The sequence below is a fragment of the Fusarium venenatum genome (assembly GCF_020744135.1).
Source record: "Fusarium venenatum strain MPI-CAGE-CH-0201 chromosome Unknown EDB82scaffold_3, whole genome shotgun sequence".
In the NCBI taxonomy this organism is placed as follows: Eukaryota; Fungi; Ascomycota; class Sordariomycetes; order Hypocreales; family Nectriaceae; genus Fusarium; species Fusarium venenatum.
This window is the reverse complement of record NW_027072131.1, coordinates 2919692-2941988: the sequence shown is the minus strand read 5'-3', so window position 1 is coordinate 2941988 and position 22297 is coordinate 2919692. Positions and strand designations below refer to the sequence as shown.

The 22297-nt window shown below is 47.8% G+C and overlaps 7 protein-coding genes across 7 annotated transcripts; 3 read left to right on the top strand and 4 right to left on the bottom strand.

Moving 5' to 3' along the window:
* Positions 1–135: 135 nt before the first annotated feature.
* On the bottom strand, positions 136–2388 carry EDB82DRAFT_538432 (uncharacterized protein). The gene is made up of 4 exons (XM_065609308.1): positions 1651–2388; positions 1510–1591; positions 1295–1455; positions 136–1239 (listed from the first exon to the last, which is right to left on the bottom strand). Exons 1-4 carry the CDS (start codon positions 1901–1903, stop codon positions 383–385), a joined length of 1353 nt encoding a protein of 450 aa, XP_065463916.1. The 5' UTR covers positions 1904–2388; the 3' UTR covers positions 136–382.
* A 3107-nt stretch (positions 2389–5495) lies between these two features.
* Positions 5496–6492, bottom strand: EDB82DRAFT_414845 (carbon-nitrogen hydrolase; the record flags this gene model as incomplete). Its single annotated transcript, XM_065607584.1, has 3 exons — positions 5496–5859; positions 5967–6297; positions 6357–6492. Coding segments are annotated over 3 exons (831 nt in total), but the record flags the coding sequence as incomplete, so codon positions are not given.
* Positions 6493–9474: 2982 nt separating this feature from the next.
* Positions 9475–11770, top strand: EDB82DRAFT_232865 (uncharacterized protein). Its single transcript, XM_065607270.1, has 3 exons — positions 9475–10021; positions 10083–10340; positions 10394–11770. Exons 1-3 carry the CDS (start codon positions 9733–9735, stop codon positions 11539–11541), a joined length of 1695 nt encoding a protein of 564 aa, XP_065463914.1. The 5' UTR covers positions 9475–9732; the 3' UTR covers positions 11542–11770.
* EDB82DRAFT_526737 (Der1-like family-domain-containing protein) lies at positions 11747–12927 on the bottom strand (the record flags this gene model as incomplete). Its single annotated transcript, XM_065609163.1, has 3 exons — positions 11747–12202; positions 12546–12822; positions 12878–12927. 3 exons carry the CDS (start codon positions 12925–12927, stop codon positions 11747–11749), a joined length of 783 nt encoding a protein of 260 aa, XP_065463913.1.
* A 514-nt stretch (positions 12928–13441) lies between these two features.
* EDB82DRAFT_232805 (uncharacterized protein) lies at positions 13442–14014 on the top strand. The gene is made up of 2 exons (XM_065607268.1): positions 13442–13703; positions 13752–14014. The coding sequence occupies exons 1-2, from the start codon at positions 13534–13536 to the stop codon at positions 13909–13911; spliced, it is 330 nt and encodes a 109-aa protein (XP_065463912.1). The 5' UTR covers positions 13442–13533; the 3' UTR covers positions 13912–14014.
* On the bottom strand, positions 14005–15385 carry EDB82DRAFT_232822 (P-loop containing nucleoside triphosphate hydrolase protein). The gene is made up of 4 exons (XM_065607269.1): positions 15181–15385; positions 15119–15127; positions 14907–15046; positions 14005–14857 (listed from the first exon to the last, which is right to left on the bottom strand). Exons 1-4 carry the CDS (start codon positions 15282–15284, stop codon positions 14118–14120), a joined length of 993 nt encoding a protein of 330 aa, XP_065463911.1. The 5' UTR covers positions 15285–15385; the 3' UTR covers positions 14005–14117.
* A 286-nt stretch (positions 15386–15671) lies between these two features.
* On the top strand, positions 15672–19416 carry EDB82DRAFT_433894 (uncharacterized protein; the record flags this gene model as incomplete). Its single annotated transcript, XM_065607733.1, has 8 exons — positions 15672–15707; positions 15773–16070; positions 16125–16347; positions 16855–17308; positions 17363–17567; positions 17618–19000; positions 19055–19206; positions 19267–19416. 8 exons carry the CDS (start codon positions 15672–15674, stop codon positions 19414–19416), a joined length of 2901 nt encoding a protein of 966 aa, XP_065463910.1.
* Positions 19417–22297: the final 2881 nt, after the last annotated feature.

The window sequence follows — 22297 nt, the reverse complement described above, 5'->3', positions numbered from 1 at the left end:
GCGGCAATTGGACACTAGTCCATTAATGGTAATGCCAGCCTCCTTCTTCACGTTGTGACGCCACAAGCAAAGTTTGACAGCCACACTTGTTGCAGGCTACCTTGCCTGACAATTTTTGTTAGTCGTCAAACTTAGCAATGAAGCATCCCTTAGTAGGTAGGTAGTTTTTAAAGTATATGCATTGCCCAAGTATTAAGGATGGTTTCAAGAATTAATCTCTATATATTTCGACAAGCTTCTGATAGAAACTTAAAGCGCAGCTATGCATATGTTTGGTTCAGTCAGAGTCATCACACATCAATAATCATGGTATTTCCAACCCTCAACGCCGAGCTAATAAAAGGAATGAAAAGTGCAGTTGGTGCAGTTTATATCACCGGTCCTATGGACTGCGTCCCCTATAGTGATCATCGTGATATCCATACCCTGTGTTTGGGTATCCGTGAGCCTGTTCTGGGAAGTATCCTGCCTGTGGGATGGATGTACTGGATTCGCCAGTTCGATGAGGGTCGGGCTGGTAGATACCTATGCCCGCGTGTGGGTTGTCCACTGGCGTCATTTCATATTCCTCTGTGAAATGTCCTTTGCCCTTAGAGTTGCCTGAGTTGACAGACGAATCATCTCCACCCAGAGCAACTCCTATCTGTGAGCTGCTTGGATCCGGTTGATACATTGATGGGAACATTGGTGGGAAATGTGCCTGATTATGCATTGCCGCAGTCATCTGCTGGTTAGGAGCCATGACTGGCCAATGGGCGAGCTTGAGTTCTGTTGCGCTGACGGGGCTGCTGTACTGCGAAGCATATGGCGAGACGTGATGCGGTGGGAACAACTGCTCGGACCGAACACTGATGGGAGACTCATCCCAGCTCCTTAAAGGCTTCTGGCTGAGGGGGGTATCGCGGGTCTCTCGTGTTTCTCGGGGGATCGTGAGCGGAGTCGGCCAGGAATTGGCATGTTTAGTCTCCAACTGGCTGAGGAATGCCCTTCTCCGTCTCCTACCACGCCAGATGATACAGAACCCAAGGGTAAATAAGATAAAGGCCACACCTCCGGCAGCGATGCCCACTTTGGCGCCTAGGCTGATTGGGCCTTGGTCAAGCCAGTCTGGATCCAAAGAAGCGACTGGTGATGGCGCGGTGATGTTGACATTTTCTCTCGAGAATATATTTCCGTCGGTTGATACAAGTGTGCCAGGTTTCGGCTTCTGCTCACATCCAGCTTGAAGAACGGTAATGACTGCTAATGATTAGCAAGCGGGCCATTAAAGGGGCGGGTATTTTAGCGGACATACAGTTCGCGATGAAATGATTGTCGCCTGCTTGAAGACATTCCGTACATCCAACAAAGTCGTCCGTATCGTGAACGGGCCAAGTATCGCAATAATCATAACCACCAACCTCTGTGGTCAGGTTGTTATAAATGATAGAATCGCGGAATGGCCCACAGGCTTTTCTGTTATGGTCATTAGCAATGATATGGTATTAGACTCTCGAAGAATCAACGCACGAGGTCAAACATGGCGTATTTATAGTATCTTTATTATCGGGAATTCCAAATAAACAATACGAAGTAGCGTAACGCAAGTTGTCTGGAAATAGTCAGCGTTAAAGCTTCCCAAGGCAACGAGTCAGAAGTGTATCAACTTACAAAGAAAGTAATGTTGGTCTGTTTCGTTATTCTTTGTGCTATAATCGCTATTTTGTTCACATGTGAGGCATTGCTGGAACACAATGCCTGATCCGCTGTCATAATCGCCCTCGTGGCAGACAACATCGTCGCTGGAAGTCGAGTCAAGGACATTGCCACACACCGTTCCGCAAGGTGAATTATCTGCGACGAGGATGGCGGTAGCAGGATTCAACAGGCTCAAGCCTGTTGTTATTAGAGTTAACCCACGCATTTTGAGCTAAGCTGGCGTTAGGGTCGAGTTATTGGCGGCCTTTGTCGCAGAAGCAAATCGACTTGCGTATGGCTGTACGGGCCACAGCTGAAAATCTGAAGCAAAAGTGAAAGAAAACGGAACCCGGTGGAGGGAATGGGTCCTCTGTGTTACATGTCCAGTCCTAAAGATAGGTGAGGATGAGGTTTATCCTGCGCGCGTAGTAGGACGAGGGTTTGCCGCTGGGGGCCGACGACAAATCGGCCGCAGTCTTTGCTCTTATATCAGGCTGGATCGTTCAGAGACGCCGGCCTGTGTGACATATGATGTGCACCAATGGTTACGATGTGGCACTTCTTGTGCCTGGCGTGGAATATGGGGTGATGAGCGCGGTTACAGATCTTTGGAATTACTCTCGAGAGGTAGAATAATGTGTATGATGCAAGTGATGAGTTGAAATGGCGTGGTGACGAACAGACAATATCAGATGCACCGCACCGCAAAGCTGCATAGGCGCATACGGATAGTGACAAGACACACGGATAATGGACTGAATTTCATGTCTCATTGGGGGCCAAGGTCCCACCGTTCCCTCCCAGCCTCTGCAACTCTGGGATCTGGAGCTGTGATAGCTCCTTGTTTGTCGCCAGGATTGGTCGGCATCAGTGGATTCTTCAAGGTGGATGGTGTTGAGAGGTCGGTAGATGAGGGGAATCGACCACTCATAATCGCCATCACTACCACAACCAACTCCAACTAAGCTTTGACTGCAAGGACCCCTAGTCTTTTCACACTAGCCTCAGCGGCTACAGGCTCAATGATCGATCATTGGCCCCTGTCACTTAATTCTACCCTTGTCTAGCGCCCTCATCTGACCTAGCCCGGCTGTTGGTTCCGTGGGATGCTAGCCCGCGGCACAGGGTAAGGGTTCTCCCGTTCCTACAACTGCTTGCAGATGATATTTATTTGCTGGAATGGTTCTGGCTTGTGTACATACCATGGCTACATTATCCGTATTTCCGTCAACTATGGGTGAAACATGTAACATTTTAGTGACCTGAATAAACGCCATTCCATCACGTTTTCCCTAGGTAGTCTCTTTTTCACAGCATAGAACTACAGCATGTATAAAAGCTGGGCAGCTATCAAGTTATACGACAATGTGTTGTGCTATAGGCTACTATGCAAGTATTGTAAAGTTCATGATTCATGAGATAAATGCAGTAGTATCTACCCATGTAAGCTACCAACACTTCTCCATTGTACCAACCAACAACACCGTGCGATGACAACACAGCACAAAGACAACACGCATGCATAAAGCACTTGAATATCGATACAAACCATAAACAAACATTTAAGCCTATGCGGCGACTGTTGTAGGCGGCAGCTCAGATGCAGCTGACGCTTTGGCTGGTCCAGCATCGCCACTCAGGCTACCACCTGGCAGTGCCTCGATGTCAGAATCATCCGTAGCAAACACCATGGCCCTGGGTGTCTGTGCTGGGTTGAAGTATAAAGGAGTACCAGGTGATCTCTCTGGAGAGCTTGTATCCCAGGTCGCAGCTGAAGAGCTGCGATCACTCTGCTCAAACACTGCACTGAAATTTGAGGCCGGGGTCAGGACGCAGTCCGATTGATCCTCGCGGTATCTCATCAACAGATCTAACTCTTCGAGTCCTTGAATTGGTTGGAGTATTTCATGCCCCGGGTGGGCCAAGTTTGTAGCAACTTCGCCAGCAGAATGTCCTCTTTGAGGTAAAGTGTCTACCGCCAAGTGGAGGGGGACACTTTGGGCGCCACTCGAGGTAGACCGTCCATGAACAGGGCAGTTTGGGCAAACGACCGCTTCGAACCTCTCGAAATGATCTTCTCCATGATCTCTAGAACGATGACGTGACTGGTGTCTGGTAGAAGTTCGACTAGACTGGCTTTGTCTGCTACTTGACTCGTAATGACCAATACGACTATGAAGGACTGCATTCCGAGTAGAGTCTGTAGATGGCGATCGAATTGGGGACTTGAATGATTCTCGAGGTTGGTCACTTATCGACAAAGTCCGGGGTCCTGGCGCACGTCCACGACTGGCAGTGCGTGAAGTGGAAGGAATGGAACCGTTGTCAGTAGTTACAGTACCAGAATGATAACGTCCAACTCGAGCAGATCCTTTGCTTGGACTGGCAATAGAGTTGCTCCGCTGACTGTGACCTGATCTTGACACAGGCCGATATTGCCTGTGTTCGTTCTCTGGAAGAATGCTGGGGCTAGCAAGAATAGGGATCATAAGCCCGTCAACAGCCGAGTCCGAAGATTTTTTATAGCCATGGCGACTGCGGGACCTTGAAGATCTAAGCCGCTCGTCTATCGAAGCTCCAGCGGTAGAATCTTGACGGTGTTCGTTTGTCCGTGAAGTTCGCGAACTCGAACGTTGGGATCTTTGCATGGACGGCTGTGAGCCATCCCTAGCAGTTCCTTGATGATATCTGCTAGTAGATCGAGTTCTTTCACTTGCTTTCGAGTGGCTGGAACGATTAGACTTGCGCGAAGACGATGTATGGAGCGGTGTTTTCAACTTGTCGGAAGGAGTAATGGCTCTCTGGGAGGTGGCAGATGAGTCTGAGATGATCGTAGCGTTTGTCAAATTTGATGAGGTGTTGCTCAACGGTGTTTGGGAGTCAAAGCCCCTGGAGTCGTGAACGAAAGTGGCAAGCCGGCTGCTATTCTTGACCGTGCTCTGGGGGCGCGGTTCATTCTTGATGTTTGTCCAGGGGAATGCTCGTTGTTTTCTTCCAACTGGTGTCTCCTCAACCCAACTTGCTGAAGCAGGCGTGGCGACAACTGTTTCTGATGGATCCCAGAGCCACCGGGCTGTTTTAGACATATGGTCCACGCCTGATCTTGGGCTTGTGTAGCTATTTTCATTCGATACTGACAGATCACTACCATATAACTGACTCCTCAGTTTTGAAAAGCTTGTGGGGTGGGCAGTAGGGATTGCACTGTCGGGATACGGTGTGCTGTCTTCTGGAGGACGGTGATTTGACCGGACAGTGCTGACTGATGCCCCAGATATTGTTGAGTCTATCGACTGGATTGATCTATCTGATCTCAGGGACGTGGCGGTAGGGGGTGACCCATGTGGACTCTGGTGCATAAGAGACCGCGGAGATTCAGGAATTATAAGTCGCGGTCGTAGAGCCAAAGGAGTAGGGCTGGGGGCAGATGGTGTTGGGACAGTGAGGCTTTCCAATGCAGGGGAGCGAATAGAGTGGGGTTTTGCAAGATCAAGCTGCTGAGGGACTACTGCTTCTGATGTTTGTAGTCTCTCATTTTGTGGCTCATGATACAGTCTCGAGCGTAATGGCAGCTCACGATTGAACGGGTGAACTGCTACGTTGGGTTGCGACACATGAAAGTTCTGTTCACCAGAGTCATCGGATGACTCTTGCCCATAAGTGTATCGGGTATCGGTAGAAGATCCGCTGTTGTCCTGCTTGGGACTCGGGATGTTTTCGTCTTGCTTGGCTTGTTCTTGATCTTTAGGCACACCACGGACTTCTGTCAACGAGCCTCGACCTTGTTCAGTCCGATGGGCCATCTTGGCGTAAGGTTTGTCGTTCGTATCCACAACAAGAAGTTCTTTCTCACCTCGCCCCAAAAGGCCATAAACCCGAACCTCGCCATCCAAGATGCCAATAACCGCACTGGTCCCGGCGTAGAGGACTTCATCCTCGTTGCCACAACGATTACAGAAGATGACAATGATCTCGTCTCTTGTATCTTGACGGATGAGAGGCTCGAGACGGGTGACCCAATATGTCAGAGTATCCATATCGGGTTCGTTAGGCATTCGTGTGAACTTTCGTGGTTCTTCTCTTGTCATCCATGCCATAGATACAACAACAACGTTGGAGCCTGCTTCCAGAACATGGAATGCGAATTCAAACGCATCCCATGGCGCTTCGTATTTGTATGGACTGTTCGAGTTAGCAAAGTCTTATCATGTTGACGGGCTTTGTGCGTACTTCAGGTCCATGCCTTCCCGATTGTTAGTACGATGAGCTTATGATGGAATTGGGTCAACTCACAAATGCCTATTGAAGTGTTACCCAGGCCAGGAATCCAGCCCTCGAAGAATCCTTCGTTTCCCTCCAGAGCCCATGATTCATCGGTGTAGTACAAAAAATGTTTACGATAGTTGCCTATCGTCTCGCCTTCTGCGTTGACGACAATGGTGGAGTTGTAATATTCAGGATTCGCGGGCCAATGCGCAGAAATGTCGACTTTTTCAGGATATCCAACGGTGACGACGCAGTTGTACTTCAAAGCAATAGTTCTGGCCCAGAGAGACGAGATGCCGGAGCCGGAGTACTCAAGAAAGGGAGCGATATCTTGCAAGGACTTGAAATTGTACCCTTGGACATAGTTAGTGAGGAGTCGGGCTTTGGACTGATCAGCAACAATCCATCCATACCAGAGAAGGCCAGCTCAGGCAGAACAAGAAGATCCAGATCTTCTGGGTTTGCTTTGGACAAGACTGAATCCGCGCGATTCAAGTTGTTGTCAACGTCTCCCACTTGTGGCGCAAACTGCAAGCACCCAATTCTCATCTCGACAATGTTGGCTGGACCCCGCAACGACAACTCGCCTCGTCCGTCCAGAGGACAGCTGTGCTCTTGAAGAGCCCAACGGTTGTTGAGCAACAAAAAGAAGAATAAAAAGATAATCGCGATGAAACAAAACCAAAAATGAAGCTGAAATAAGATCTGCCGGGTATAAAGAGGATGCAGATGCGAAACCAACACAACCAACAACCAACAACCAACAGCCAAGAAGGGGTTGCCGAGTATGGGGAAACGAGAATAATGGAAAACCGACAGAATCAATGCAACGGGATGGGCCCTGTCGGGGTATTGGGGGCGTTGGCTCTAGTCGCAGTACGGTAGTGCTCGGGAGGGAGGCTGGGATACCGTCACCACGCTGCTGGGACTCCTAGCACCACTCAAGACTCGTTTGTAGTAACGACACGACAAATGGCAACGGTGAGAAGGATTGAGGGGTGCTCCTGGGTACGTCTTCCAGCCAACTAACAGTGGTCATTAACCGCTGAATTGAGCCATCTTCAGGGATGTGAAACTCTTCACCCGCAGAATCAAAGTGCTCCTTGCCCTATTGAGTCCAGCGCGGGGCGGACCGTTCGTTTAACTGGCCCACCGGTCAACACTACTAATGTAAGTGACTGCGTGATGATATTTTATCAAAACCTACACTTGAACGTTTTGAGCCCAGATATCGTTCTGGGCAGAGTCTGACCTATTCTTTCTAGGCATGCCATTTGCTGTTGGTAGACACTTTAGTTCCGGTGTTGGTTCATCCTACAGATTAACGGCTGCAGGGGGTTGATCTTGGATGACAAGGACAAGGGTTATGCAACAGGGTTACTGGGTAAAGAAGCGATTATCTGGCCCTGACGTCTTTTATTACAGGGTGGCTCACCGGTCACTGGTGGGTGGTTATCCAAAAGCAAAGACACCAATGACAATGCATATTGAACAACAATTAAGGAAATATATACTGGCTTTTAAAGGTCTCTCACTTTATCCTTGAGACTAAAATCCGAGTCTGCATACCTGAACATTGATGACTCCCTGTTAACTGCTTTTTCACAACACATAGGCACCTAGGCTTCCTTGACATCTTGTGCGAGTGTTTCCTTATCACTGCCCAACTATTACCTCCAATACGCTAAAACAGTCGTCCAATAAAATCTTGGGATAGTATTGACACACCCAATGAAGGAAACCTTCCATGTTTAATAGGCGCTCTCGAATCTTTGACTTGACTATAGGCTGGTTGGACAGCATCATCCTCTATGGATGCCTCGATCAGATTAATCTCAAGTGTGTTGCAACCACCCGGACAAGTTACCTTATCTCCGTTTTCTCAAGTACTACTCTGTAAGCTGTTTGCAGAACGATCGGACTTTTCCACGGACGGCTTAACTATGCCTCGTGAGCCATGGAACTCTTGATGTTTGGTACACTTGCATATTCGCGTAAGACCCAGGCAATTTCTTTCGGAAGTTGGCCACAAGACCACAGTCATTGTTTCATGATTTCTGTTGCACTATTGGGGAATTACTGTTAAGCTTGCTTTTCTTTTTAGATTGACAGCAAGCCGCCGCCACGAGTTTTTTTTCTTCATGATAGTGAACTATAAAAACAGTGTTGGTAACATAGATGATCACCTTCTAACATGATGAAGCATGCGTGCGTACGTGCAGGAACAAAGTTTCAAAACATTATTCCAACAGGTCAATCCATCCGCTGGGTATCCACCGGTTAATTTAATAAGATAGAAACACTCTACTGTGTAAAAAGTCTAGTAAAAGTTAATGTCCATGTGAATCTTGAAATGTAGAGTCCGCGGCAGAGAGGCCATGTGACGGATATAGGGTAAGCTCAAGAGCAAGCGACACCAACGATTATAAGAAGTTCTGAATAATTTCTCTTTCTATCCACGCTAAATCCTCAGCGTCAATCCAAAACCCCACTAACTTTGAAGATACTGGGGAAAAGAACCCGTGTATCTATGCCTCGCGAGCCCAGACTGTTTGATCAGCGTAAGCATCGAACGATGCCAGCAAAGGTAGCCAGCCACTGGCGCTTCAAAGGAGGAATCAACACCCTTGCCGCACCATCCGGAAACTTGGTCGAGCATAACATGCAATACATATCACTATCACATCTGGCCTCTAGTCCCCTTCAATGTGCTGGCGCCAGGAGAACCATCCAGTATCGGCCCAATAGTGGGACCCAGCGCGCTTGCGGCAGCTTGAGCGATTACCGCGTCGCGATGAATATTGCTAGAGTAATGAACGCGCTAGTTTAGTCTCGAAATAACCGACCTTGCAAGAGCTAGGAGGTGGATATATGATAGGAATGCTTGGAGAGATACAAGTGTTCAAGTTGCCTGCAGATATACATCCCCAGATCAGCTGCAAATCTCTAAACAACCAACAAGATCCGCTTATCTATAGACCCATGAACACAATCCCTGACCCAACAGAACTGGATCGATTCTCATACCTCAATACCTCCCTTTAGTACCTTTGAAATTACAAGTTTTCGAGAGGTGGAGAAGTTGGCCGCAAAGATGGCCGGCGTCTGCAGAGCCATGCTGGACAAGTTGATTTGTGAGTGGTTTTTTCAAGACCCTTGCATGGCATCGTCTTTAACCGCCGCAGATGCTTACCAACGCTCGTGATTGGATCGTCCGTTAAGCTATTCCGCCAACTAGTCTCAACTCTGCTGTGGTCATTGGTTAAACATTAACCTTTTGACATGGGCCGTTCTATTTACGGCCAGCTACACTCTCCTTGTCTTCGTCTCATGGCCATGCATGTAGTTCAAGATACGGTCCACTGTATCTTGCACCCGACCATCTAACAGAGTCTACCTTGTTCGTCTACCTAATCATAGATTGATCATGCAGCCATGGCACTGGATGTCTGTTTGCCTGCAGGGTTGCATGGCAAATCGATCGCGCTGGAATAAAATAGTCATGGCACCCACAAATCCCATTCTGAAGATGGTGATCACAGCCTCAACTTGTTTTCTTGAATCTTCAATCAGATATTCAGTTCAAATCAAATCGAAGCGGATGTGGTCTGATATACGATTAAACGAACCACTACATGCCTGTATCTGACCTGCAACCCGTATTTGAGCTGCAAGGCTTCTCAGCCTATCTTACCATGCGGAGCAGCTCTTGCTAAGCCTCCCGGACCCCATTTCAAGATCTCAGCATCGAAACTCTACTCGTCACGAATCCATTATTTCGATTGAGCAATGACCGGCTTCCGTTTGGGCCCCAAGGCCTCCATTCTCACCCTTCTCGCTTCTACCACATACGCCATTCGCTTCACACCCGACTCAGAGTGTGCTGCTCTATGCTCGAGTGGATCGAATTCAACTGCTTCCGACTCCAAGTTATCCACAACAAAGCCATCCGATGTCGTATGTGAGGACAGTGAATATTCAGATACAGGGAATGGCATCAGATTCAAGAATTGCTTGAATTGTCTCCAGAAGAGTGACTCGACATGGAAGGAAGAAAGCGATGTGCACTGGTTCCTCTGTGAGTAACATGTAGAGACAACTTTTGATGTTACAGATTTGCTAATTCATATATGCTGTAGACAATGTGCGATATGCCTTCGACGTTTGCCTATACTCTTATCCTGATGCGGTGGACTCGGGTACCATCAACTCACCATGCAATATCGAAACTTCCTGCGGGTCTCTGCAAGATGCTTTGACAGTTTCTCTCCTCAAGACAGATAAAGATAACCAGTTCGATTATTGTGAGGCTGAAGATTCCATTATCAAAAGTTCAAGCTATAAAGAGTGCATTGGGTGCTTGCGATCAACATCGAACCAAAAATACCTTGCAAACTGTTAGTTATCCCTCTGCATGTCCTCAAAAAGCATGTTATTAACACTTCACTAGTTTTGGTAGCTCTGAAGGCCGGCTGCATTCAGGAACCCGAAGAAGGCGATGTTATTGGCCTCAGTGGCACGATCTTTACCACCTCACTCATAAACATTACCGATCCCAACACGAATGAAACTCTTCCTGGCGATGACGGTGCACCAGTTGGATCCATGACCACCGGAACAATCGTCGGCATCGCTGTTGGATGTGGCCTGGCCTTTGCTGGTGCTGTCTGGCTTCTCTTCATCTACTGTCGTCGGAGCAGAAGACGCCATGGAGCAGGAATCAAGATTGAATCCCCGCCACCGGACGCTCCTATGAATGATCGTTCCATGTATGGAATCCAGAAATCTTCATACTTCACCGACCAACCAGGTCGCCCTCTATCAACAATGAGTAACGCCGCACGCTTTGGAGCGCATTCTCGGAATGGGTCCAATGCAGAGTATTTCGAAGGCCTTGAGAATGGGAGAGGAAGCACAGAAACACCTGTTACCTACCACTACGCACCTCATTCGAAGTACAACGCACCTAATAGCGCTCTCCCCACACATCCGGCATACATTCCCCGTGTCGTTAGTCGTCTACCCGATCCTAAAGTCCCCACGCCGTCAGGTCTTCGCAATGTCAAGACAAATATCCCTGATTCATATGCCCTTCAAACATACCTCAATGCTACCAACGGTGAATCTCGACGCACCGCAGACACCCCATCCGAGAGCTTGACCAGTTCTCTAGCTGGTAGCCGCAATCCTTCCCCAGTTCCGCCACGATATGTCCCTGCCAACCCATCATCATCATCATCATCAGTGCCACCACCTCCTCCTGGGCCACCGCCAAAGCCTGAACCGCAGAAGTCAAAACTGCCAAGTCTTGCTTTCCCTTCTCTCACCAAACTCTCAATTCCCAAGAAGAAGAAGACGGTTCCTCAGCTTAATTTGCTAGAGGCGACACCTATTTCTGCGGTTGAAAACGACCCTAACCACGAGATGAGGATATCAAAGCCTCTTGCTGTCCTGGATCCCAGATTCCAGGACAAGCCGCTTGGAGGCGGGCAAATTTTGTCTCACGAGATCCCAGCAGGGTTCAACGACGACTATCTGAAGAGACGGGAGGCTAACATATCTCCAATGTTGAGTGGCAATAGTCGTGTCTATGGATGATTCGGTTAAGCAATGGTTTTTTACGAGTAGACATCTCAATTTGAAAGCTTGGAGTTACTTGGTTATTATATCCGGGCAACAAGCCCTCTAGATCGGTATAACACAAATGGCAGGGCGCAAGGGTCTTTAGCGAGAGCAAAATAATATTCTATATTATTGTACACATGCTGCAAGTGACCAATTGACTATTGACTACGAGCTTGTTTCAGCCGAGTCGCTGACCTCGGCCACGAGTCCGCCACGAGTCTGGCAAGGGACCGCCCTTATCCACACCACTGCTGCTACCAGTAGAGGCCGAGTTACCAGGTCGGATAGCGGTACCAAAGCCGCGGTTAAGAACTCTGGGGGTCTGCACGAGACGCTCAAGCCAAGAAGGGATTCTCAACAGTCGAGGGCCATTGCCGAATTCGGGCCAGAGACGTGCGAGGAAGTCGTAGAGATGAGCGGCGAACAAACCCTCAATTTCGACTAGAGCTGCACTCGGTCCTGCCATGAGGGCAGTAACGACAATCATGCACAGCGGCAGAGTTTGAGCTGGAATGGTAAGGACGAGGAATTGCGTCTTTTGACCTCGTTGATCCTGGGTTACGGTGTATGCCATAGCAAGAATGAGGCCGTTCAAGTACAGCATGCTGTTCAAGCCGGTAAGGTAGTCGATCATCTAGGACGTCATTAACCTCTGTACAGGCACAAGACATATGGGTACGTGTTTGGAATACAAAATGTTTTATTGCTATGATATAGAAATGTAGGGAGCTAAAAAACCACTTGAGTGAATTGGGAGTCACACAAGCCATCCATATAGACATCCCACCATGCCTGCACCGCAGACCAACCCTGAAATGCGAATGATGGGCGGTCCGAAGTGCAAGGGTAATCTTCCTCATTTCCAGGAACCGTGATAGCTGAAGAGGCAAAGCACTATCCGGGCAGATATATGAGGGGGGTTTTGGAAGGGACACGTAGGAATGATGCAAGGCACGGGTGTGTAGACAAAGGCTTACCAGAATTACTGAACAGATGAAGAGAATGTAAAAGACAAGATCGACCTTGCGCGGGAAACGAGCGTTTCCCATCTCCAGCTGATTGCAGTAGCGATACAGAAAGAACGAATTCAAGAGCAAATTGATGGGGTTCAGCTCGACGAAGAAGGATGTTACGAGGCGCCAAATCTGTGGAGGGAACATCCACAAATATGTCGGATGATAAAGCACCGAGTAGACCGACACAAGGTTAAGCTTGCAAGTGACCGATGTCATCACTAGAGCAGTAACTAGGTTTCTAGAGAATAGTTAGCAGGATGTACAAAGGAACATCAAAGTGAAAAGTGACGTACCGGGAGACAGCTGGGAGATCCCAGTAGGCGGCCATCACATTTTCAGCCATTTTGGGCAACTTTGCTCAATTAGGTGATGTAGAGTTAGTGGTAGCAAGAAATAAATAAAACAACTGAGTCAAGAACAGTTTTCTCTTCTCGCAATGAAGAAAAAGAAAACAAGCGAAAGCTTCAGCGACGTTTTATGAGGAAGGAGAAGAAGCACGGGACTTTGCGAAACCAGGCACCATTCTTGGTTATTGCATGCGTGTCATCTTTGTTCCCGGAGCCTGTTGGTCCATGGAAGAGAGTGGAAAGAAAAAAGGTGGTAGCTTGAGAGAAAAAATTCATTAAATGAGCGAATCCGCTATAGCGGGGCACGATGTCGGGGCCGACGTTTCGCCGTGTTCTTGCGGCCGTGAGTGTGGCTGTTGAGAGCTCGCGCCACATTTCGGCCAATGAATTGTGTCATGGAAGCGGAACTATGCGGCATGCGGCATTCGGTTTCTCTACAAGGCTCGCGGCCATATCGTCTGATGTTTTGTGAGGAATTTTTTCATCAATTCATTTATTCAATTCCTCAATTGAATCTTCAAACAGGCTGGTCTTAGGTCGCCCAAAACCCTGAGCTCATAAATTAAGTATTGAGCACACAGAGCATCACTCAATTCGTCATCATGCGTACTCACGATGCTATGCAAAGTGAGGAGGCCAACGACGCCGCTTGGGAAGCAGCCAGAGGAGGTATTGCGGGTGCTGTCAAGTGGGGAATCGGTGCTGCGATATTGGGTGCTGCCGGGTACGTCTGGTCGCCGCTATATCGATCCATGACGGTTCAATTCAAAGTGTAGGGTCAAATCCTAGAACAGCTTTGCCTTTCACTAACCATTTCAAGATATCTACAAATGTGTGGCATGGTTCCAGGTGCTATGATCGAGGCGGACTCAAGACTCAGAGCATATGAGCAACGAGTAAGAATGCAACGGAGGTTGATGGGTGATAGGGCCAAGTGGCAACAATATGAGGAGGAATACATCAAAGGCGACGGCAAATGATCACCATGTTGGGAAACAAAGCCAGGAAGCGATGAAAATTTCACTGAAAAGTTTGACTGTAACTGCTGGGGGTACAACGGCGTACATATTTCACATTAAAGATGACTATTGAGCCATCTGTGTAAAATCACATTTTTACCATATTTTTCCTTCCTTGCTCAGACAAATACCAACTCCAACGCCTGTTATGCGCCTGTCCTTAGATCTTACATCCTAAAACGCTTGGGATCCATATTGATCTTGCATAAGCGAACAACACATCCACTGAGCTGAAGCAGTGTCTGCACACCTTCAAGGACCTTCATATGCGTGAAGCCGATCTCCTTGATAAACTCTAGCTTCGAATGCTCGCTCAGTGTTGGGATTGTCTTTGTCACCTTGAACATAGTGCTGATAATATCATGGCTCGAATAGCCCAAATCCCAGAGCTCTCGAAGCGTATCAAGTGCAGAGTCAACGTTGCCCTCATAGCAAGCCTTCAGCATTGCCTGCACCTTGATTGGGTGAGGTGAGTCGACAACTTTGAAGACGTTGTCTCCTGACACGAAACCGAAACCGGCATATGTAGACTGAAGGTTGTTGATGGCCTGCCGCATGTCTCCCTCGGCGCTGAAGACCAATGCAGCCTTACCTTCGTCACTGGAGTCGACATTTTCAGCATCCATGATTTGCGTCAGTCGTTTTATAACCTGAGCGTCTGTTAACTTGGCATATCGTAGGATGGCGCATCGTGATTGCAGGGGCTCGATAATCTTGTTGGACTGGTTGCAGGCGAATGCGAATCGTGTGGTATTGGAGTAAATTTCCATAGTTCGTCGAAGGGCTTGTTGGGCACCTGAAGTCATGCTGTCGGCTTCATCAAGAATGACAAGTTTATGGCGGCCAGCGGGCAGAGTGACCTTCTTTTGTGCAAAGGCTTTAATTCGGTTTCGGACGACGTCGATACCTAGTTATGTCAGTCGGTTGATCGATCGTGTAAGTGAAATTATGCGTACCTCGCTCGTCACTGGCATTGAGTTCCAGGACCGCCTCCTTGTATGAATCGCCTAAGAGTTGCCGGGCCAGACATAGAACACTGGTGGTCTTTCCGATACCTGGCATACCCGAGATGATAACATGAGGCATGTTTCCTTCTCTAGCGATAATCTTTAGTCGCTCAACCGTTTCTGTGTTGCCGACAACATCGTCGAGGAAGACTGGTCGGTACTTTTCCACCCTAGCAACCAGCAGTGAGCGATAGTCTCAACAGAGTGAAGAGAACAAGCATACCATGGGAGTTCATAATTTGCGACACCATTGGTGGAGGCGGCGAGAGCTGCTTTTGTGACTGAGTTTGATGACTCGCCACGTTCGTCGGGTTTTTGGGGAGGCATTTTGGGTGAGATGTGGTATGGATTGTCGGTGATGAAGCTGAAGCCTTAGAGTCCTACCAAATCTGTGAATGTCAATCACTTTACGCGACTAAGAGAAATGAAACGCGTCGAGCGGCAGCGCATAAGTTGGTCCGTGCGCAGGTACCTGTGGAAGGAACTTGGAGCCCCTAAGCCCCACTCCTGCCACCGCTTTCCATCCTTCAATGGCAAAATCTTGCCAGTGCGATAACTTTTTTGAGTCTGCCAAAGAGCAGAGATACCCTCCAATACCTCAAAGATACCCCCTCAACCCACGAATCCTCGGCAATCCACGACAGCAATATCGCCAGAAACCTGTAAAAACTCTTGCGACTCGGATTTTAAAATCTCACCGAGGAAGTATCAGCCATGGGTGTCCAGAAAAAGACTCGCAAGTTCGCAGAGGTGCGTCTTATCGATAAGCGGCGCAAAAGTTGCCCAAATTTCAGCATGCTAACTATGAAGAATAGGTCAAGCGAGTTATCGGTCGTCGCGATGCCAGGTTGAAGGAGAACAAGCTCAAGGCTGAGTTGGCGCAGAAGGAGAAGGAAAAGAAGACCATCAATGGCGAGATTATCCGAGAAGCTCCCCAAATGCCTAGCAACATGTTCTTCCAGCACAACACAGCTCTTGTCCCGCCCTACAGCGTTCTCGTCGATACCAACTTCCTCAGTCACTCAGTCCAGCGAAAGCTCTCTCTTCTCGACTCCATGATGGATTGCCTCTATGCAAAGTGTAACCCCATCATCACATCATGTGTCATGGCTGGTATGTTATTGTTCTTCAACTCGTCTTGAATCATTACTGACATGTATCCGACAGAGTTGGAAAAGCTTGGACCCAAGTACCGACTGGCGTTGAGGGTTGCGCGAGACGAGCGATGGACACGACTTGAGTGCGACCACAAGGGTGTATACGCAGATGACTGCTTGGTGGACCGAGTGCAAAAGGACAGAATTTACATTGTGGGCACAAACGATAAGGCGCTCAAACAACGACTACGCAAGATTCCTGGTGTGCCCATCATGAGTGTGGCACGTGCCAAGTATGTGATAGAAAGGCTGCCAGGTGCACCGGACTCATAGAGGAGTTTCTCTTTTTTTGCTATTTGGGAATGGAAAATTGCATTTACGAGTTTACGATGCGTTACATTGGCGGTTCCTGTTAACAGCTTATCTTGTTATAGCTTGACTTTGTTGTCTGGTTACAGGGTAGATTGCAGCCGTGATTGAAGGAGTTAATCAAGCATCGACTATCAAACCATACAAATGAGAAATGATTCTTGGTCGTACTGTCATAATGCTCAAAGTGCTTTTCTAGTTTTCCTCGGTACAATGAATTTTGCTGATCGGGTACCTGGGTACTGAGGTGCCTTATATAAGTGGTCGCTAGTTCTTTCAGTAGCTTGTGATTGGGCAGGTTTCACGATCAGACAACTTACGAGTTCCGTCTTACATTTAGGCACACAGTTGTCGCATTCAAGTTAAACAAGCAAACGCGAGTAGACCGAAAAACATACTCTTGCTTACAAAACCTTTTCTGAAAGAAAAAGAACGCCAATACAACACAGGACATCGTCATATCTCACCATGGAGCTAGACCTTAGCCCAAACGATAACGAACAGTCATCATCTGAAACTCGTCAAAAACGTTCTCGCATCCTCCTTTCGTGTGCACCATGTCGAAACTCAAAGCTCAAGTGCGACAGAGAGCAGCCATGTAGCCAATGTGACAAAAAGGGTCGATCTTTGCAGTGCACTTATGCTCCCAAGCCTGAGAAGAAGCGGCCAGCTAAAGGCATGTCAGCGAGGCTAAAGCGGCTTGAAGGTATGGTACGGGAGATGATGGACTCTGAAAACACAATCCAGACAGAAGGATCGAGTTCAGTAAGCAGATCAAGAGTTACCAATGGAGCTACTGGTCCGGAGGTGCAAGGTCAAGTAGTGAGAGGTGACAAGACGACAACGTATGTGGGAGCAACACATTGTATGGCCATGCTGGAAGATGTGAGTATTTATTGGTGTTTGGCATATCTAGAGCTCTTATTGATAATGGTTCAGATTGAAGACCTGAAGAGTTATTTTGACCAGCCTGATGATACGGAGGAAGATCAAATTTTGGCAGATGAGATCGACCCTACGGAACTCATGTTGAACACCAGAGCTGGTCCAAGAAACCGAGAGAAGTTGTTAGGTCGTCTACCGGATCGCAAGGTAGCAGATAGACTCATCTCACGCTATTTTGCCTCAATGAGTCCCTCACAGCGTAAATGTCCTCTACCAGACGCGTACAATGCAATTACTCACAGGCACTAGATATTGTCCATCGACCGACTTTCACCAGACAGTATGCAAAGTTCTGGCAAGACCCCGAGGGAACCTCACTGCACTGGATAGCTCAATTGTTTATGATGCTAAGTCTCGGCGTCTTCTTTAACAAATTCATCAATTCAAGTGAACTCGAAGGCGACTCTCCCCTCCTAGCGCTTGACAGAGTTCGTCATTACAAAGCATGTGCAGGATGGGCTCTGGTCTGGGGTAAATACACACAGCCTTCATCAGCAACTCTACCTGCTTTCTTGCTGTATGTCGAGTCACACTTCTTATTCAACCGTGCAGCCCAGATGAATTGCTACGTGCTCTCTGGCGTGTGTATACGCTTGATGCTCAAGATGGGTCTTCATAGAGATCCAAGTAAGCTGGCAAACATTTCGCCCTTTGAAGGTGAGATGAGACGGCGCATGTGGAACATGGCTATTCAAGTTGAGTTTCTGGTCTCCTTCCACATGGGACTTCCTAGTATGCTACAGGGAATCGAAACGGACACTGCAGTACCACGAAACTTGCAGGATGAAGACTTTGATGAAAACTCAACAGAGCTACCTTCGAGCCGACCTTCGACAGATTGGACGTCTATGACATATCCTATCCATAAGACACAGATTCTACGAGTGTTTGGACAAATCGCACGGCAGGCTCATGCCTTGACGCCGCCAAGCTACGGCGATGTCATGAAACTGGACGATTTACTGCAAGAAACTTGGCAAAATGTTCCCGCTTTCATGATGGTGCGTCCACTTGATGAGTGCGTTGGAGATCCGCCAGTATTACTCATTCAAAGATTCGGGCTGACTGCTCTCTACAACAAATGTCGCTGTGTCTTGCACCGACGATATCTCGCAGAAGCAATCCCACAACGAGAACATGACTACTCACGCAGGCAATGTCTTGAAGGAGCTTTGTCTTTGCTAAACTATCAACATATAATCTGGGAAGCTTCTAAACCGGGTTATGTTCTAAGCCATCATGCTTGGTTTGTCTCATCCCTCTCAGTCCATGATTTTCTACTGGCTGCTATGGTAATATATCTTGTGGTTAAGAACGAAAACTGTTCAGAAATCGGCGGCGACTACGCAGCGCCTACGAAGAATGAACTTATCGACATGATAAAGCGATCTCATCTTATCTGGTCCGACGTCTCACAAGACGTGTCCGAGGTCAAAAAAACAGCAGACACACTGGCGACAATGTTAACTAAGCTCGGGGTTCCAGTTAGTCAATCGACAAACACTTACGAACAAACTATGTCTATTATCAGCGTCGAAAACGAATCCTCGTCACTAGGTGCTCCCTCGGTAGACCCCAGCACCATGGGCTCGATCGAAGCGGACCCGGGACTTTTGTCATCTCTAGGCCTGAGTAGGACTTTTCACATGGAGGTGACAAATAATCCACATGCTGAAATCAACCCAGACACCTCGACGGGATCTACATCAGAACAGACACCCCTGGATCTGGGTCTCACGGGAGATGCAGGAACTAGCATGAGTTTTCCGAGTATGGGGACGGAGGGGCTCGACTTCGATCCGGCTTGGATGGATACTGCAGCTAGCAACATAGATTGGGTAAGTTGCCGTGTCCAAGAGGTGACATGAGGTTTGAGGCTCAAGCTAACGGCACGACAGCGCTATCTGGACATATCACTTGCTCATAGTCACGATGCTGGACGGAACGAGGATACCGGACACACATGGATAGAGAGGGCGCCGCCTTTGGAGGAGATGAACATCATGGGATCAGGAAATTGGATACCCAACCACCCCGGACCCAGCTGATGTTACCAGGAGGCGGTTTATAGATAGAGACGCGAATCTTACTCAAGTCAATTATGTTCCACTATGGAACTAAAGATACGACTAGGGAAGGCTATAATAGCCTCCCGTTAAATGTTGGGGAAAGCTCCCATGCAAGATAATGAATGATACCGACAGGTTAAGACAGCCGTTCTCGGGATGGGAATGTCACCGCCTCCTTGATGAGTAAGAGTAAGGGTGGTGTGGCTCTCGTGAAGTTAAGGTAGGTACCTATTATGCAACAACACACGGACAAACAAAACATCCCGAGCTAGGCCCGTTATCTGGGGAAAAAGGAGATCCGGGGAACTAGTTTGTCAATCTCCGCAGAACGCTTAGATATTGATGAAGCTCCTCTACTATCCGTGTCCCCAGCTATTGTAAGCCGAGGCGTTGGTGAGGGGTCAGTGAGCATCGCCCGCCCGAAACTCTCCAAGGTTGTCACGCACATTAGCCAAATTCGGCGCCGATAAGAGAAGAACCAACAACATCTAATCTCACCTGTAGGATTCATCACCAAGATTGCGAAATAACTGACGTGCTTCTGTTGGGCATGATAAGAGTTTCTGTACACCATACATACAACAACCACCAAACTCAGCTTAGTGGGTACCAGACAGATTGGCGGTTTGAGTTTTAGGTAACACAAATAAACAGCCCAAGACGCTCGATCTGAGTAACATGAGCTGACCTACTAATTTTGTCTTTTGTGCTAACAGCGACCAAACTCAATCCAGGCCAACCAGGCGTTGTCTGCTTACAGGGATTTATGACGTCGATCCGGGGAATTGGGTGAGAATATTAGTGGACTCAGCCTCCGCGGAGATGTTAATTCCAGGTGCGGCGTCGGAATGCCATCGGCTTATTCTGGGTGCACAACATTAAAACTTGCACAACACCAATGCTATCAGCGCGGAACACTACCCGATGTATCCTTGAATGATTAAACAGATACAGACAGTCATCATATGATGTTATTTTCCCGTATAATTTCTTTTTTTAAGGCGCAACGTTTATTCAAAAGGTCTTGTGACCGATTGCATTTGATAGACCGCCAGTTTGAAATTTGAAGCTTCTAGAACATTGTCATGGTTCCAGAGCTGGCCAATCACTCGATGTAGAGAACAGGTGACGGGGTACTGTGTAATCCTTGAACGACACTCCCGCATGTAAGTCGGATGCGTCAACATGACTTCAAAGTTGTACATAACCATATCAATCATTACTGCATAGTTAGGGCTATGGCGCATCGATTTTCTTCATTTCGTAACAAGCGAAATCTCTCATGATGGATTCTGTGACAACACTTATATTGAATCCGGTAAAAACATCCGAAGGGATTGTGTAAGAAAATGTTCTCCTACCGCATGTCAAATATCAACTGTAGCGTCTACTGCACACACAATATTAGCGGTCCGATAGTGGGAGCTCATCCACCAAGATGGATTGCTTAAAACATCTGTGTAATTGTCCACAGGCAGGCAGGACACTCCGTACTGTCGGGTTGCTTCGCTTCATCCGCTTTGTTTTCAAGTCTGGTGACCAAACGGCAAGGTAATGGCTCCATATTCCTGACCATCCCACGACAACATCGTTATCAGTTATGTGTATCAGTTGCACGAGCAAATGGGCAGTCTTAAAGATTTGGACGTGTTGTCAAGTCGATGAGAAATGGATTCGGGGTAAAAATTTTTGACTGGAGAGTCGGCCGTTATTTTTACCTAATTTGAACGCTATTTCGGCACTTCTTTGACCTCGCCTCCACCCTATCGTGGGCGACTTGTCCAGGGTCGACTACCACGAAAATCTCGCCGCCGGCCGGTTGGGACTGGTCTTGTCTCCAGCTGGAAGGATACTGTACCAAGACCCAGACCTGGACCATGAACCTGGACCCGGACCTGGACCCAGGCTCAAGGCTAGCACCGGAAGCGTGTGTTCCTGGTTGTAGGTCAGGTCGGATCACTCCCGCGACGCGATGATCTCTTCGTGTCTCGTTCGTAGAGTCGAATTCGTTGGTCTCCTAGTGTCGGTACGTTGTTCCTTTGCTGGTTCGTACGGCCTTAGCGATAGTGACCGGTACCTGCTAAGACTGGTCAATAATTGAATAAGGTTGATCACGGGCAGAGCCTCAGGGATTGGTAGTCTTGGCAAATGGTAAGGTTTTTGCCGTAATTTTTAGTGGTCGAGGATGATGGTGATAGAATAAAGTTGGAGTTGAGAATATTGAGGAGGAGATTCAACATGTAAATAATTGATTAGATAGTAGGCAGGCACGAATACCTATCTATAATCTCAAAAAAGCAACCAACTTTCATTTAGGGATCTTGATTGGATTGTCAACCTAGCACTTGCTTTGCCTTGCCTTATCAGAGTTTAGGATCGCGAGGGAGATAGTAGAGTAGGTGTTATCGTCGATAACAGGTACTGTATCAGTATATCAATCATCAGCCATAAACTTGAGTTTCCTTCTCCAGTCAACTGATGCTTTCATTATAACACTTGTTGGTGCGCATTGCTTTCCGAGATCAAGTCATGTCAAGACAAGTGAGGCGATATAGGTACATGAGACATCGGATGAGACATCGGGTTCCCTCTCCGAGAGTTCTCATGATGATGGATTGCGGATGAGGAAGCGGTACTGTAGCATCGCGTCATTTGTGCCAATCGTGGGGGAATGGAAATCGCTACGCCGCAAGGCCAAAAGGGTCAATGGTTTTCTCTCAACTTCACTATTATGCACCCTTTTTGATAACCATAGGGGTTGGTTTAGTAAAAAAAAAAAAAAAAAAAAAAGGTACTAGGCTGATAGAACGGACCAGCCGTGGTCTTGTGATGGAATACAAAAGTGAGCTAGCTGCTAGGC